The sequence below is a fragment of the Helicoverpa zea genome, chromosome 31 (assembly GCF_022581195.2).
Source record: "Helicoverpa zea isolate HzStark_Cry1AcR chromosome 31, ilHelZeax1.1, whole genome shotgun sequence".
Classification (NCBI taxonomy): domain Eukaryota; kingdom Metazoa; phylum Arthropoda; class Insecta; order Lepidoptera; family Noctuidae; genus Helicoverpa; species Helicoverpa zea.
Genome location: NC_061482.1, coordinates 4,923,543 through 4,942,038, shown reverse-complemented (window position 1 = coordinate 4,942,038; position 18,496 = coordinate 4,923,543). Strand labels below are relative to the sequence as shown.

The 18,496-nt window shown below is 37.4% G+C and overlaps 1 protein-coding gene across 1 annotated transcript; it reads right to left on the bottom strand.

Annotated features, from left to right (window-relative positions):
- Nucleotides 1-122: 122 nt before the first annotated feature.
- LOC124645428 (chondroadherin-like protein) lies at nucleotides 123-18,375 on the bottom strand. The gene is made up of 8 exons (XM_047185231.1): nucleotides 17,987-18,375; nucleotides 7,653-7,821; nucleotides 3,644-3,850; nucleotides 3,373-3,561; nucleotides 3,052-3,282; nucleotides 2,750-2,971; nucleotides 2,391-2,589; nucleotides 123-2,017 (listed from the first exon to the last, which is right to left on the bottom strand). Exons 1-8 carry the CDS (start codon nucleotides 18,316-18,318, stop codon nucleotides 1,560-1,562), a joined length of 2,007 nt encoding a protein of 668 aa, XP_047041187.1. The 5' UTR covers nucleotides 18,319-18,375; the 3' UTR covers nucleotides 123-1,559.
- Between the last annotated feature and the right edge of the window lie 121 nt (nucleotides 18,376-18,496).

Sequence of the window (18,496 nt, the reverse complement as noted above, 5' to 3'; positions counted from 1 at the left end):
AAATCGATGTTTGCCTCGAAATAAAGTTTTATTGTGGTCTTCTTTAAATAGATACCTCTTGCATTTTTTAGATGCTCTTTATGTAGGGCCTCAATATCATTATTAGAATTAAAAACAAATAATGAAAATGGTTAGCACCTTATATCTTTTATTAGTAATTGTTAATCGACATTTTAAATTACTCTAACAAAATATCTACTTCTTAACAAATTATAGTAGTTAATTACATAAGTTATCTTAGGTACAGTTTCGTTCGAGAAGATCGAAAGAAATAATAATCTAGGTACGTTTTTGACTGACAGGCTTTTAAATGTTTGTTATTTTTTTATTGTCAACTAATTTATTTAACTTAAGTAGTCCGAACCAATCTCTTTTGTGGATGTGATGGAGAATCAATGAAGGTAGGTCCTGGTCAGCTTTATTTGATTTTGACTGGTCACACATACGAAGAAGACTGGTCCAAACATCGACACACACAATATCACACTACAGACATGCTGACAGCTACAATAATTACACTGGTTTGTCAGGTTTCTACTGTGAATTGTTGAGTACAAGAAAGATAATTGTATCGTACCCTCTACATAATCAATGATCTTTCTCAAAATAATAAATAAAATACTTATGTATAAAGATAACTTTATGGACACATGTTCACACATAAAATATTACTTTGTTTTTAACATTATTATATGTCTAACTCTTACAAGTAAATTATTTTAAAAATGTCCTTGCATATTCATGATTTTTATTTATAGACTAAGGTTTGTCCCATAAACCTTTTCCAAGAATCCCATAAAAATATTATTGAAATTTATTGAATTTAAATATGACATACCCACTCTCATGACTCTTGATAATGAACAAACACAGGAAAACCCGTTAACAAGAGCTATAAGCTGCTGAAGAGCCGTATGTATCCGAGCTCAAGTGACAAACCTTACAAATAATTAATATAGGTCGTAACTTAACTGTAAGATAACCTACTTCTTTGGTAGACACTTTGGCAGAATGAATAATAGTAGAAATATTTTTTATAACAATAACATTTGCCAAAACCTTCTTTAAACCAGTGTTATTTTGTATCAATTTCACACATAATTATATTTATATAGGATTATATTTTAGCAAACAGAATAAGGGTGACCTTTATGAGAGGATCGCGTCACAAACAATGTTCTACAAAAAAAACATAATTAACATCATCAATAGCACTCCTTTTCAAGCCACTTATATACAAGCCTTTTATATTTTGCTACGTAGAATTTTAACCGTTCGGATAATACTTGCTACATACTAAAGTCAAATATTTACTCGATGATTTCGTATAGGATCATAATTAGGATAGGTACACAGTCAGTGACGGCGTGCCCGAGGCATCGTCCTATTTACATCGCAGACCTAACAGAATGGGATGGTATCTATCTAATTCAAAATTTACATGCGCCCGACCGAATCAGAAGACACTCTGCCCTAGCCTAGATTGTTGGCAGTATATTGTTAAGGCGAAGCAGTCAATTCGTAGTCATCGGCGTGCGCGGCGCCCGGGTCCCCTGCTCTCACTGCGGCGAAGTGTTCAGGTCACGGAGTCGCAGCTGGTCCACTAGCGGATGCGCTTCGTCCACCCGCCTCTCATCGGGCCACTTGACCACCACGTTGGTGTCGGCGGGCGGCAGCGTGACGGGCGGCTCCACCACGACCGGCAGCCCATCCTCGCGCTCCGGCAGCATGTGGCCGAACAGTGCTCCCACGCGCCGGTACATCAGCGCCGGTACTTGAGGAGCGCCAGCATCTCGGTCGACGCCCTCCGGCAGTGCGCGAAGTCCGCCACCCAACTGCGCCACTACGATGACAGGTGCGTTGTCTTGAGGAGGCACGACGTCGTTGAGCGCCCTCATCAGGACGGGCGCAGCGGTCTGTGGTGCCACGCAAGTGGAAGCTCCATTGATGCGGGCATTCAGCGTCTCTAGCACCGTGCTCAGCTCATACAGGTGATCGTCGCAAAGGACGGGATTATCTGTAATGTAATATCCTAGAATTGTATACTTGAAGAGTTCATCGGGTGCAAAAGATTTACTTAATCGCAAGCATTTGGTAGAGTAACGGCTTCTAGAGTCAGGAGGCACGAGCACATGCACTTATGTGTATAATGAAAGAGTATTCTAACTCTTTTCTTAGGTATCTTAACAAGATATCAATTCGCAATAGCTTGAAATAATTCGTTACAGCGCATCAAATAAATAATATGCTTGTTTTATGAAATAAAATAGTTATATTCGCTTCGCACTTAAGTTTTCATGTCATTTCAACCTTCAGAGTTGTAGTGATCCAAGAATATGGCATTCCTATTAGAATTTTACTAAAATCTAACTAACCCTAACAATACATACCTTGAAGGTAAATCTTTAGTACGCTAGGCACTCCGTTAATTGTACATCTGGATTTGGATACTACGTCGTAATTGATCGTCTTAATTTGGTTAAAAGATAAATCTGCCATACAGAGAGATGGCAGTCCATGGAAATCTTTGTCAAGCAAAGTTATATTATTATGGTGGGCTATCAATTCCTCAAGTGATGGCAAAAACGTCTGAAAACAAAGACAAATTATATAAATATTAGGTACGTACATAATATCATAGACACATATCGCAACAGCTGTATACATTGTTATCAACGTTGGAAATGTCTGGATATCGCATAAGCTCGCCGAGCATGACAAATACACTTTCTCCAGTATTTAAACAAACCTTTGATGTTTCTTCTAGTGTTGTTATGTGGTTATAGGACACATCAAGCAATCTTAGATCTTCCAGGCCTATGAGATCATCTGGTGAAATTTGTTGAAGTAGATTATTGCTTAGATTAAGCCTCAAGAGACCATGTAGGCCCATTAGTGCACCTCCCAAACTTAGTATTCGATTGTGATCCAATCTCAGTTCTAATACCCGAGTCTCGACATCCACTAAATTCTGAAAATCATTCAGAGGATGAATTAATATATAAAAACATTTAAATGAAAAAATAAGACAGAAGAAAATATAAAAATTACCTCCATATTTCCTGTAACAAGACTTATCCTATTATGTGAAAGATCTATTACAGAAAGTCGTTTCAAGCCTTTGATTTCTTGAAGAGAGAATTCAGTTAAAGCATTGTGAGTTAAATTTAAATATCGCAATGACTTCAAACTCTTTAAAGAACCATTCAATGATTTGAGTTGGTTATATGCTATGTCGAGCTCAGCCAGTTTCTCCGCTTCCGTGAATTCATCCTCTGCTAGCTAAAATAACAAAATATTTTATTATTACACAGGATTAACAAGTAACACAGGGTTCTAGTTTGTTTAAGCCCTTTTCACAAAGGTACTAACGCTCTCTATTTTGTTGAATGATAACCCAATCCTCATCAGTCTTCTAGATTTCTGCAATGCCCCATCCAGTAATTTGATATTATTTTTGTAAAAATACAATGATTCTAACGATGGCATTTGTTTTAAATCCTTTGGTAAGGTTTGCAGTTCATTATTAGCGGCGTGAATAAGGACTATCCTTTTGGCTTTCTGAAACAAACAGACGTATTATGGTTGTGTTTTATCTATTAATTATAAACTATTAATTCATTATCAGGCTATTTATACTTACGACTGGCAGTTCATTATCTATTGATTTGAGATTATTAGCGTTTATGAAAATCCACTCCAAGTCATCTAACTCTCTGAGAGCTCCATTGAGGGAGCTAAGTTTATTGATTCCGAGATGAACATGCTTCAATGCTTTGGGAACGGCATCTCTTTCGATCTTTGATATTTGATTATCTGCTACCAGTAAATGTTCCACCTCCTGGATGTCCTATAAACGAAATAAAGTACATTTATTATTATATGTTTTAGTGGCTATTTACTTACTCGAACATGATTCATGAGAACACTAGATTTGCGAACAGATAGAGTCTGAAAACTGGTATAAATTGAAACAGAAATATAGCGTAGCTATACCAATAGGAAAAAAGATTTTCCGAGCCCTTTCCTCAATTCTCTATGAAAGATCTCTACCCGATATAAAATTAGGTAAATAAGGTAAACGCGGGTGAAGTCGTCATGCCCCAATAGTCGTCAATTAATCTAAAAACTTTTATTTATTATTTCTACTGAACTTAAAATGGGCCGGTTTATATGTCAACATATTGTTGATAATATATTGCACAATTGAAATGACAATACGGGGTTTTAACGGTCATGGCGTCCAAGATATGTTATTCGAAACGTGTGTGCCCTAACAAAAAAGTTTTTTCGTGAAGTTCAGCTGTCAAAAGTGAAACTCAGCACGTGGTTTTGTGTTTTGATTTACATAACTCCAGTGGGGTCTATGGTATGTTTCTTTGTTTAATTAGATAGTAAAGTGTATTTGCTAACGATGTAATATGCAATTTGGAATACTTTTAACATAGAAGATATATTTTTTTAATGTGACATCTATTGGTACTTTAAAACTCCCATTTGACCCAAAACCCGTCAATTTTAGAATTATTATGACGACTACTGGGACATGCTCAAAAATTGCACCTAAACTCGTCATAATGAGGATATTTTGTGTTTTACAGTACAAAATGCGAATAAATAGCTAATATCGGGACTTTTACAAAATTGTTAACTCTCTAGAACAAACATATTTAAGGTTTAGACTACATTTGTTGATAAAACTGCGTTTCTTTTAAGCTTTTTCTTAGGGGTACATTTTACTCTGCTGGTTCCAGATGCACGTACACAGTCATGTTATTCGATTCAATTCATATGTTTTTTAATGGTTAAATCCCCTGTTTTCTATAAGTATGCACTTTCTACGAGTGTTTTTTTTTAGGTATATATTGGCCGCTGTAGGCCTCCGCCATTCGATTAAGGACACGCGATACACATCTATCGCTTTGGGCACAACTACCACTAGCCTTTGTTTCTACTACGCTTGGATTACAATTTGTGGCAAGCAAAAATTGACTGTTCTTACACTACGCTTTTCGTTCCAAATAACTGCATGTCGTCACGTGTATTGTACCGCGTCTCCCTCACGTGCCTTAATAGCGCCTGTATAAAAATTATGTCATTCAACTAGTTTCGACGCAAAAAATATTAAAATCAGTTTTAAAACTAAGACATAGCTTCCACCTCTGTCACTTCTTTGCTTGTCGTATTCGATATTGATGGGTAAAGAGTAATGTTAAGTATGATTTTTATATTTAAAATTGTATGTACCTAGTCATTGCATGATCGTAATTTTAATAGCAGATCATGACTGAAAGAAACTACAAGCAAGAGGGCCTTTCAAAAGTCATAGAAGCTGTAAATCAAAGGGCCACAACATCAGATGCAGCAAGAAAATTTAAAACGCCCTTTTAAGACAACTTTAATGAAATGGTGACACAAAACCGATGATTATCCCTGTATACATATACTATAGAAATGAACCCAAGGACAAGGCTATTGCGTTGAGATGTTAGTGGATTAGGATATAGGAAACTATAGGAACTATGGCACCTGCCGATGACAATGTATAAAATATACGTTAAAAGGCAGGTGGAGGCTCGCCAGCTCACTTACTGGGCCCCCGGGAATCAGTCACTGAATAGCAACAAGAGGGCAATACATGAGCGGCTGAAGGGTGAGGATACCTCGGCGGAATTTAAACGCACATCACGCGCTCCCTGCGGGTCCAGCATCACCGGCCCAATCGTCACTTACCACGAGGCACCTACCCTCCGAACCGGGCTACTAACCCTGCTCTAGCGACTCCACTCTGGACGGCCAATGAAGGCAAGCCAGAGGCGGAAGACCTATCCCCCGTCATGCTTCACTCCGACCAGCCGGAGTGAAGCAGGACAGGGACAGTATACTCTCCCTGGAGTACTCGGTATATATAGCCCCGCGGGGTCGCTACTCCCCGTCATCCGCCTCAGATGTCCTGCGGGGCTAATTAAGATTATTATTAGATATCTCTTCCAGACTTCGGTACTACAGAGTTCCGGATTTTTGGAATACGAATGTGGGGCCGAAGCCAACACGCTGAAGCCCTTTATTATGATGGGATGCTAATATAATGGACTAGGAATGGGAAAACTACGGGAACTATGGCACTTGCCGATGACAATTTATTAAATACATGTAAAAATGGCAGGTGGAGACTCGCCACCTCACTTACTGGGCCCCCGGGAATCAGTCGCTAAATCGCAACAAGAGGGCAACAGGTACATGAGCGGCTGAAGGGTGAGGATACCGCGGCGGACTTTAAATGCAGATCACGCGCTCCCAGTGGGTCCAGCACCACCGGCCCACTCGCCACTTACCACGAGGCACCTAATTTCCGAGCAGGGCTGCTAACCCTGCTCTAGCGACTCCACTCTGGTCGGCCAATGAAGGCAAGCCAAGAGGCGGGAGACCTATCCCCCGTCATGCTTCACTCCGGCCGGCCGGAGGTGGGGGACAGTATAAGTAAACTCTTTCTTAAATATTTTAATAGTAATAATTTTACTCGTGCTACATATGCACATGACTGCATGGTTATATGATTGATTACGAAATATGTTTTATTTATAGACTGATTTTGTGATTCCAAGCGCTTGATAGATAGGAATATTAATTAAAATGCAACTATGTATCTGTTTTATTGAATTCCTGCTCTTCTAACAGATTATGACCTGCTATTCTAAATAGGGATTTGGTTTTCTATCTATCTACCTAATGTTTCAAAGGCATAAGTATGCTTAACAAATTCAAGCACAAAAAAAATTTAAATAACTTGAACCTTATGTTCAAGAGCAGAGAGTTTACATTAGCATTAAAAGTTGACGAGTATCCGTACAAATCAGACGACTATTGGTACAAATCGCCCTTTTTTTACTTTTGCCTTAATAAGTACATAAACCTATGAAAATTATTAAAAAAACATTAGTTACTTAGAATAACGAATAAATACTCTATCACGTCATGCAAAAATTTTCATTTTCTATTGAATATTTAACACACAGTGGCGCTTCAAAGTCGGTGATTTCCGAAATCCGACGAGTATTGGTACGTTTACCTTATTTTATACTTGAAACTGAACGCTGCTTGATAATTTATTCTAAAAAAATAATGTAGGCAGGCCTACCTTTGACTCTTTTTTATTTTCTTTATAAAACTCTCACAAGTTTAAATCAAAGAAGTATCTTTTACAAGGGAAAATATAGAAAAGTGAAACAAGATACCCCAAAATGAATTCAAGTTACATTAAAAAAGTCACTAATCATTTTAATTTGAATCACCGACTTGCCGTTGCATTTGGGACTATCGCCAACACATTATATTTCTATTTATAGAACACAGATAAAAATACCGATGATTGGTACTTTTACTATTCTGGTGGTAAAAGTTCATTTTATTTATTTGTAGAATAGCGATCCGCCCAGGCTTCGCACGGGTAACAGTTTTTCTCCTCTATTTAATAGATACTAAATTAATATTATACATATAAACCTTTATCTTTAATCACTCTATCTATTGAAAAAAACCGCATCAAAATCCGTTGCGTAGTTTTAAAGTATTAAGCATAACATAGGGATATAGAGACAGAGAAAGCGACATTGTTTTATACTATGTAGTGATAAGTTACAAAGTTTCCTTACCCTAAAATCATCTTCGGTGAGTTTTGTGATTTTATTTCTGCAGAGGTCGAGGGTCTTGACGTGAGGCAAGTGCTGCAGAACGTGTCGGGGCATCTCAGTCAACGAGTTGTCAGCCAGACTGAAGTAGTCCACCAAGTCTAACTTGGTGAACACGCTCTCTTTCAACTCACTGAAATTAGAAAAAACTTACATCAATCTCTGTTTGCTTAAAATTACTCAATCAACAATTAATTCTTACAGTGAAAAGTTAAATCACACATAATCAAAGAAAACATAATCTATTTTAGGAAGCTCAACAACCCGGCGTATCTATCCGGCACTGGATGTAGTGTCCACTGGATGCAGGTGAAACCGTTTAAAATGTGTGTCCAAAATTCATAAGTTATTCACTACGTACGGTGTAAAAATTCATTTTCCATAAATGTGTGGAATTATTTGATTTCCTTATTTTAATATTCAGTGACGTGATATTAGCCGCACAAGGGGAACGTTCAGTAATTTATGATAAAGCTATCCCTTATTCACAAACGTATCGATTCACGACGTTGAGAACAGTCAAAGGGTAAAAATAATTCTTGAGACAAAAATAACTTTTTTTATCTCATTGGACGAACAGAGACTTATATCAAGTATTGTTTACTAATAAAAATTAATTTAATAGTCATAGTGGACTCGAAATATATTACTCCTTATGCAACAATAATGTGTTGTCGATCACTCACCTAATCCCTACCAATATTACAAATACGAAAGTATCTCTGTCTATCGTTCAATGTTATTTTTTTCGCGAATAGTCTAAGACCTGAGAACACAGGACATATGCTACTTTTTACCCGGTTGCTGAAAACTTCTGCGATGTGTTTGAAAAACGTAATAGGCGTCGTACAGACCACAAAATAAAAGAGAATATGATGGGAAAGTAGAACCCCTCGGCAAACCCAGACATTTAAATTTGACGGAGACCATCAAATATAAAACATGATTGCCTATCTTGGCCATTTTCTGAGAAGCGATAAGCACCAACTGTTGTTGCTTATCATGATAGGAATAAAGAGTAAATAGCGCTGGAAACATAGGATGGGTAATAAGTCAAGAAGGTCAAATAAAAGGAGCCAGCCCATAGTCCGTGTAAATTTCGTGAGAAATGCAGCTATTCACGTAAAAGCCGATCTTATGTTGTTGATGAAAATACGTGACAGATGATGATGAAAAAAAAGAGGACAAGCATTTTAAATGGCCCGATTATTTCCATAAGTATAAGGCATTAGTAAGAAGTAAGGTCCCGTTTGGAAGTTCGAAGTAAATCTTCTAGAAGACGAAAAAAATGCTTATATAACAAGACAAGTAACTCAAGTATAGCCTGAAAATTTTTTACGAAGGTGGTTTAATTCAATCCCAAGAAAACTAAGTTTTATCGGAGTCCATTCTCTTTGGGTGAAAGAGGATCAAAACAAGGTAGAATAAGAATAAGTTATGTTAGTTTGTAGAATTCCCCGAGGAAGGGTTTTAGGTACCACCCGCATAACAAAGTGACTTATCAGTGCGCGAATAAAAAAGAACCTTAGTCAAACAAGGATTCGAATAGTGCTTTCATTTATAATTACATCTAGTTGACATTGTAGCAAGTACCTAACAACCTTAAAACTCATATCTGTTCAATTTCTTGTTTCATTAAGTTGTACCAATTTAATTAATGTTTAAACCGAAGATGAATTACACATAACATTGTAATTACCGGACATACGGCTAACGCTATAAATGTGTATCTTATCGCCGCTAATATCGTAGTCATTTAGGTACCTACTATAATTGTATTTACTTATACCGAAATAAGTCGCGTGATGAGGCATGCTCTATCAACGATGTGACGAATTAGAGTTTATTTTGAAATAGTATTAATGAAAGACATGCCGGCGCTAGGCCTGCACACTGGGCTTAGTGCATACGAGTAACGGGAGTTTAGTAAACACTAATGTGAAGAGGTCAACGTTCCGGGGTTATCAATGCAGGGGCGGCGCCAAACGGTCGCATGGACGGCCGACGGCGAGCCGCCGAGCGCCGGCGCGGGCGCCGCGAACACCCTCCGCCACAACCACGCCGTATGCAACAGCGCAACGTTACACTTTTTGACACAAATGAATGGCAATCAGTCAATCACATTACTTATCATTGCGAGTAGCTACAATTAAACATAAAATATGATCATGTACACACATTTGTCATATTACGTTAGCCCTGTCTACCTATGTCGCTGTGATATCTACGAACTCTCAGTGATTTCTCACTAGGAATGACGTAACGGGCCGCATGTAGTTTTATCTCGCATTTTTCTATGCAAATCAAAAACTTCCTACATTTATTACCTAAGTATAAATATTATTTAGGGCCCATTTCGCCATCCTTCCCTTCCGAGTTTCTTTTGCTACATAGCTTTCTTTTGGGCATCATTGTGTGACTGACATCCGTCAGATCATATCTCTGGGTAAAACTCTGCCCTAAAACATTAACTATGAGACACAGAAAAGAGGTCGAAAAAGTCACGGCCTCAATTTTTGTGGAAAGAAATTATTTCATGTTTACATTTTTTTCAACGCAGTTGATTGGGACGATCGCGTACTTTTTTTAGGTTAATTAAATGTTGTCTATTGTACCAAAACAAAAACATTCCAGCTAATGATACAGAACACCACATGCGATATGTTTACTTGAGAATAAATAATTTCCTACACCACATAATTATTATTTATCTTCATGATGTTTTAGGTACCAGCTTTTCACTGGTATTTAGCGTGATAAGCTAAAGTTGTCAATAGCTTTTGATTTCTCTATCTCTTCTCATAAATATTTTCCTGCTAGTTGAAACTAAAATCTTCCTAAGGACGTTCTTTGGCGTAACAATCGCAACTTTGAAAGAACCTTACCTTTAGAAAATAAAACGTCTACACTGACTAAAAAATATTATAAAGAGGCTGTAAATTTGAACCCTTGGAACCTGTATAATATAACGAACTATCTAGGTGTTTCTCGTGGTTTCCCGTGTCCCATTCGTCACTACTTCTCGTACTTAGGTAAAATATAGCCTATGTCATATTAGGCGTTACAAATTGCCTTAGATACTTTGTGGTATTCTTAATAGTTTAGTACTTATGTAGTTTCGAAGCCTTTACAAACAACTAAACGATTTTATTCGAAACTAGCTTCTGTCAGCGGTTTCACCCGCATCCCGTAGGAACCACGGCACGAACCCGAATAAAAAGTAGCCTATATAGCCTTCCTCGATAAATGTGCTATCTAACACTGAAAGATTTTTTCAAATCAGTCCAGTAGTTCTTGAGATTAGCGCGTTCAAACAAACAAACTCTTCAGCTTTATAATATTTTATTCGAAATCACATGATTCCAAGGAAGTCGTGGTAACTTGGAAGTACAGAGATTTTCGAAGGTTTTTCGGTTAGAACATCCTCATTATTGTGTGCAAAATTTAAAAAGAATGCTTTGGAGAAAACATCTTTAACAATGGAAATTCCTTTCCTCATATATCTTGTACTATAGAACAGTTCTATCATAGTAACTTATTATCCTTTAACATAAGGGAAGTAGTTTTATTCATTGTAAATATTTTCAGTAACTGGTGGGAATTGTCATATTTGTGGGTTAAAACAAGTGGTGGCGCAAACTCCCCAGCTGCCGTAAGTCCGCCCTATCTTCAAATGGGAAGCTCTTCAATATACAAAAAAAATATTACTTAAATATGGAATAATCACGTAAGAATACAAATGAAGAAAAGGTTAGAAAGAACAAGCTAATATAAAAGGATAAAGGATTAAGTAGCCGTCTTCTGTACGTGACCACGACTTCGCTACTTGCTGAGTCGAACGATGCATAATTGACGTTCTCGCTTAGGTCAAAGGGTAATTAAATTACAAAACGGGACCAGCATATATACAATTAAACGAACCGCTAGGCTCGGCTGATGAATAAAGCGTGATTGCACATATTAGTATCATCGAACAAAATTCACATTGAGGCACTATTGGCAACTTTTTGTATGAAATGTAAGAAAAATGAGGTTCATTCATACTAATTTCATATCACCACACGTCGATACAAAAAGACGCGGAACTTTGGTTACGAACAGTCAGTCAGTTGTTTTCGTAATCAAGAAAAGTTTTTTTACAGGCCTTATTTTTAATAGGTACTTAAGATATGTATCTGCATCATAACAAACCGCGGTACCCTAGATATGGCAAAAGGAACGGAGGAAGACAAAGCAAGAGATGGGATGATGAACTAAAAATTACGGCAGGCCCAAAATGGAGAAGGGTTGCTAGAGACAGAGTACTATGGAAATTGTTAGAGCCTTTGCCAAGAGGCACCCTGAAGTCAGAGATTTTATAACTTAAGAGAAAATCACATAACAAGGAAGGAAGCAATTCAGGAGAAGAGGCTTATTATTATTATTAGGTATATATATCTGCTCGGGACAGCGATCTTTCAGAGCTGTCACATTTAATGTGCACTTTTTCAAACCCATTAAAAAAAACAGTTGCAAATATAAAAACTACTTGTATTATTTTGTATCTAATGGAGATCTTCCAATGTAGCGTCTATTAATACTTGATCAGTTTTATCAAAACATGATGCACTATTAAATTAACTAAAACATGTAAATGTTCGCCAAATACTTATTTTTTTTAATTTAGTTTTTCCCAGAGAAAGCACTGAGTATCTTTTTACGAAGCGATGAAAATGCTATGAATATGATATAACTTTGAGTTTAAAAATACATGTGCATATTATTATATGCTTAGTTCGTCAATAGTAATATTGGCTATCTTTGGGAGTGAAGATGGACGGATAACATTTTTTTTTTCGAAATCTGTTGTGCGAATCAATTCCAATATTTATTCAATTAATCGTAGAATCAATCTGTAAAATTCATAAAGTTTAAAAATTTATAAACTCTCTATCATGAAAATTGTTAGTTCTTATACCGTAAACCATTACGTACCTATCTAGATACTGAATACTGCTTTACCAGCTAAGTAAATTAAAAACCAAGCAACATGTCGACATAAAATCCTTTTCATCCAATAAAAAGATGGGTAAAGGTCGTTCCAATTGGATCTCAAGCTAAAGTCCTTGGCGAAAACAATATAATAAAAGCCTAGTTCACTGACTCGTTGAGAGAGGTCGCGTAACAACCCTTGGATTACCTAAACGCTTCGAAGTGCTACTTCGTTGTGCACCCATTACGCAAACTAGAACAAGGAGCGGTGCGGTTGTCAAGACAATAACGTGTTTATTGATATTATTTATAGATCTATGTCACCGGTGTATGAAGTAAAAACTCTGCAGAAAAAAATAAAACCAGCTTCAGAAATATACCCTAAATCTTCACTTAAGTCTGACAAATAATCTATTGAAAACTGCATGAAAATCGGTTAAGCCAATCGTGAGAAAATCGCGAAAATTGAAATGTGTACGTGAAAATTCGTATATGCTTTAAGAAAACTGTGGTTTACACTGCCAATGAAATTGAGCCTAACTAGGTAGAATTTTACTATTTACTTAATAAAAAGGTTTTTTTATGAAATTGGTGCTTAATTTATGCTTCGGGGATTTACTTTATGTTCAATTAGATTTCTCAGTGGTTCCTAGAACACCTAAAAAACCCCTTCGGGGAATTGATGTGATAATTTTCTGGGTAATTCGGCATGACTAATTGGGTAATTGAATATGTACAAGTCCTCTTAATTTGACCTTTTATTATAAACCAAGATATTAGAGAAAAACTTTATGTCCGCCGTTTCTCAGTGTTGGAAGGTCCTAGTAATATATTTTCAAGAACATAATTATGTGATTTGGAAAACTCACCAAAAATAATTAAGTATATTAATTACTTTTGGATTAGCATAGGTAGCATAGGTACGCATACGGCCTACTCGACCTCCACAATTTATACTACTAACTAGTATAGTACCATTGCGAACTGACCTACAAAAAGGAACATGTAATTTTCAGATTTCGATACCTATCAATATTTTTATGGAACGGGCGGTATTTTCCTTACATTGTTCCATAAAATCCATTATAATTTACTCGACAGAGGAGTACCTAAAAAAAGCAATTTTATTTAAATAAGTAAATTATTTCCAAAATAGCTTAGATAACTGTTGCTAACTGAATACGCGATTTGGCACCATCTCTTGTTCATATTACCATTTCTAAACAATTGCTAGCTGCAATAAATAATGTTACTGGCAGCATAACATGCATCACAACTCACACCTATATTAGATTTACATTCGAGACTAACAGATCGTTGTGGTCCTTTGATGTCAAGGTAACTGCGGGAACAAATCGGTCCCTAACACAGTGAGAAGTTAATCTACGCACATTCATACGCCTAAATGGAACGATGCACCACCGTCGTCACATGGAATCAATTGACATGACTTATGAATTTGAGCTAATTCTCTCTTGACCCATACCTGAGTAATTGCTGTTGGTTGTTGTTGCCCAGTGGTTAAACCGCAAGCTTCTCAATTTACGAGTGGAGTCCAGGATTTAGCCAAATACCTGAACCTATGATTATGTTTCTGATTATGTTCCAAGTTGCCTATAACGTACCTTTAAGGTACTTGTAACTTGGATAGCAATGACTGAGTAAAGGTGAAAAAAATTTTTTGTAACCTGGACTAAGTCTAAAATTGCCAATCAGCCTTGAGCTGGTGTGGTGATTAACGCTCATTACTGCTCTGTATGAAAAAGCCCTGTACCCTATAATGGGACAGTAAAAGCTGGTGATAAGTAGTATCTGCAACGAAGGAAGAAAAAAATAAAAAAACTACAGATTTAACCAATATAAGCCACTTAAACCCTACAGGTACTAATTGCTTTCTATTTTTGTTGGTTGTGTTTTGGTCAAAGAAATTCTCATAGATGTGAGAAAATGATACCCTGTTGACGGTTACAAAACCAAAAGCAATTATTTGAATAGATCAAGAGCCTCTTTCTGGGTAAACGTGCGAGTGGAAATTGTTTATTATGGTTTATTTATTAACCACAATCCTAAATTCTACATCTATCTATCTCTCTACCATATCTCAGATAATACCTAAAGTAGTTCCGAAATTTTGACGACCAGGAGAAATGGATATTCATTGCGAGAGCTATCCTGTAATCGTAATTCCAGTCAAAATTTTTGTTTGATCTGATACCGACCATATAACTGAACGCTGTAACGTGGGTAACTGTTGACCGACTTGCTTACCTAACACAGAATATTTTACGCAAAAAAAGTTTGGTTATTTTCTGTAAAGTTTCCTGAAATAGGGTAAACCCTCTTTAATATCGAAACAGTTGAATCCTTGGACAAGTTAAAAAGACGTTCTCCTACTGTTGCGTGTTCGTGGTCAAACTTCGAGGTTACAATGTCCTACGCTAGTTCATTAACAAGAGAACACTACAAAATACGTCTAATGAACCATAGGTAAGTATGGAACGGTCTACCTTTCGCTAGCAAACGTTCAAGGTACGATGGATTTTGAAGATTCATCATACCATCATACCATATCATGAGGCACTTTACCTACCTTCTGAGTAGGTTAGGTAAGTATTACTTTTCCATATAAAATGGGAATCCGACAGATAACAGAGTTCTTTGGGAAACCCAGAAAAACAATCGTTATAAGATGCAGATTTCTATTATAAATAAGGATAATCAACTTCCTAGCATTGTACTTTTTAATAGGAAACATAATTTGGAAGATACACAGGACAATTATACTACATAACTATAAGTTCATGAATAATAAATGCCTAGCTGTTTGCCGCGGTTTCACCTACTTCTAAACAGATTAATTTAAAATGCCCGTATGAAAGGGTAGCTTGTATATCCATCCATCTCCAGGGTACCATCTACAATTTCACGTCTATATCATAACTTGATCATGGAACATTCAAACTTCTGAGCGCAGTTTGACCATAAAACTCTTGATAAAAGCCAAAAAAATTATCTTCTTGATAATAACTATATAGGTAAGCCAGAAAAAGGTACAATTCCAATAAAGAATTTAAGCAAAAATTTCAGTCCTGATCAATTACCAACAAGCAATCGTAAAGTCTCAGAAATAATCACTTTCGACTCATACTATATCCTAGCAGAGGCATGAGCACATATGCCGTTTATTTACGCAATAAGTACGAAACAGTCTTCAATGGGCCGACTGTGGGATCAATTGTGAGCAAAAACAAACTCGTGAACAAAACTTTCGGACTGATAGACACTAAGTAGGTACAGAGCGTCACTTCAATAAACATTGCCATTGATATTATTTGTATCACAGTTGTTGTGAATGATTTAATCGATACCTATAACGATGCACGCAATTATTATATTCGTACCAAATTACACGACACGTGGGAACTAATGTTAGTTAGAATATTATCATCTCCCGAACAAATCGTGTGCAGCTAGTAACAAATTTTAGTCACCACTGGAACAAGCAAACATACATTATTTAAAGTGGCTTATGTAGGAATACATAAACAACGACTACAGTAATTTGTTAGTTCACCATTAATGAGTAAATACAGTGAATACGACACGACCAATATGATATCATTCAATTTTACTGCTTTAGAAGCGACCTTAGATAACCCCGGCCAACGTCTCCTAGATGCCATCCCCACACATCTGGAGTTCACTAACGAAAGGTTACTAATGGAATTAATAAATAATCCATTAATGATAAAACTACTTTCCAATTATTGAAAACAAAGTCTACGCATGTCCAGGACGTAACAATACCGAAATCATACATTCAAGACTCGTTTTCAATAAAAGACGAGAAAATATAAATAATTAGGATGACCCGAAAAATCTGTGAAGATCAATTGAGTGGTCAATAAGAGCCGAGCTCATGGGTCACGGGCGACTTAATTGTTGTTTTGTAAGGAATAAACCGCATAACATATCACAGCACACTAAAAATGAGACTCACGTGAACTCTTACTAGATTTTTCGGTTTCAGAAATAACCACTGAGGTGGGGTTAAAATTCTGAAAATGGTGTTTCCAATCTTGCTTGGTTCATTGGTTCCTATTGGGATTGATTCTGGTGTGCACATGAACCTTTGTACAAAACTTTTACGGAACTTCTACGACTGGAACATTTTTCATGCCATCAAGAAGAGCATGTCCTACGTCGAATGCCTGTCCAACATATATTTCTCCCTGTTTAGTTTGAATAAGATCCTTTTCCTTTACCTACACATATAAGTACGTACACCTTAGAATATTATCATCATTCATAATATAAGTATCAAGATCCTTCTGTTGATTACCGATAATTTAGATTGACATTACGACGTAGCTTTTGTGGCTACGTTCGATACATCATTTTATGAATCTAAAGATTTTTATTTTTTTAATATATTCAAGAGAGTGTCAGCCATGATGTTAATCAAATTGTTACTGCTCGAGCTTTTGAAGAGTGGAAGGACATTATCATCGCTAGAAATTCTAGCTTTACTTTCTTCACTTCTTTACATTGCATGTCCAAAGTTGCTATTTTAGAAATGATGTGACGATTAAAAATCTATTCGGCCGTTTTTCTACAGACTACATTGGTAGTAAAATGGAATCTTAGGGATTAAGTGTTCTGATTTTTTGGTAGACTCATGTGAAGTAGGTAATCACTGCGAGAGATAGAAGAGGATCGAAAAGGGCTAGAAATGCCATTCAGCGGACCACGGGCTGTTTTGCGCGAACTTAGCGCATTCTGCGTGCTTACTAGATACGTGTTGTATGTAAGTCGCAGAATACCCGTTACCTAACTCATGTTCACACTCCTCATGTTTGCGTTTACATTAGTTGTAGTAATATCAGACTGATAAGAAATATTACAATAATAAACCCACTTCGAAGGGAAATTTACCAAATGGCGCTTAGATCCTCTTTTCTCCAGGGCATAAAGAAACGTTGTATCAAATAAATGTTAGTTTTGATAGTTTTCACGAGTGATGCGCACGCGTCGCATGATGTCGCACCCGAGAGCTGCCAGCCCTGGCAAGGGTGCCGCCCACTCTCTCGATAACAGCCGATCCTCATCGGTGCGCGCTCCTTATCATAGACCTGTTGTTCTCTCATTCAACTTACACATTGTTTGTATCGTGATACACACAATTTTAATGCTATTTTACACAACAAAGAGCTTACACATAGTAAGTAGACGTTGCGTAGATTCACAACCGCACACGTTAAAAGAACTGCACAGCAAACTGAACTTAGATCCAATGATGATGTTAGAATACTTCGTAATCGACTTGCCTTAAATTGTCGAAGTTTAGTTTGAGTCTTGTGATAGAAAGTCCGAGTTCTTTGATGCTGTGGTCAGAAAAATCCGGAAGCTGGGAGTAGGAGATGTCCAGTCCAATTTTAGTTTCGGGACTAAACTTGTTTTTAAGAGCCTGTGCGATCTCCATATAGGCAGTGATGCGCTGACAGACTACGAGGATGGCCCCGGTGCCGGCGTCCTCGCGGCGGCAGGTGCAGGGCGAGATCTCCCGTCGCATGGCGCAGTGCAGGCTGGCACCGGCGCGCAGCTGGCCGGCCAGCGCGCACAGCAGCGCAGCGGCGAGCGCGTGCTTGTGCGCGATCATCGTGTGTGCCGTTCGGGGCTGTTCGCGCTACTGGCGCGGCTCAGCACGCCCGCTCGGGATCTGCGCGCGGGCGCCCGACCCACCCCGCGCCAGCGCATCATCAAATCGTCTGCACTCTGCACCTTGCTGTATTACAATTATATTCCCCACTCGATTCATCTCTGATAATGCTGCTCAG

Coding starts and splice junctions, on each gene's coding strand:
- LOC124645428 (XM_047185231.1), bottom strand. CDS start 18,318: ATGATCGCGCACAAGCACGCGCTCGCCGCTGCGCTGCTGTGCGCGCTG. Junction 2,972..3,051: donor TTGTTACAGGAAATATGGAG/GTAATTTTTATA, acceptor AATGATTTTCAG/AATTTAGTGGATGTCGAGAC. Junction 2,018..2,390: donor ACTAAAGATTTACCTTCAAG/GTATGTATTGTT, acceptor ATTACATTACAG/ATAATCCCGTCCTTTGCGAC.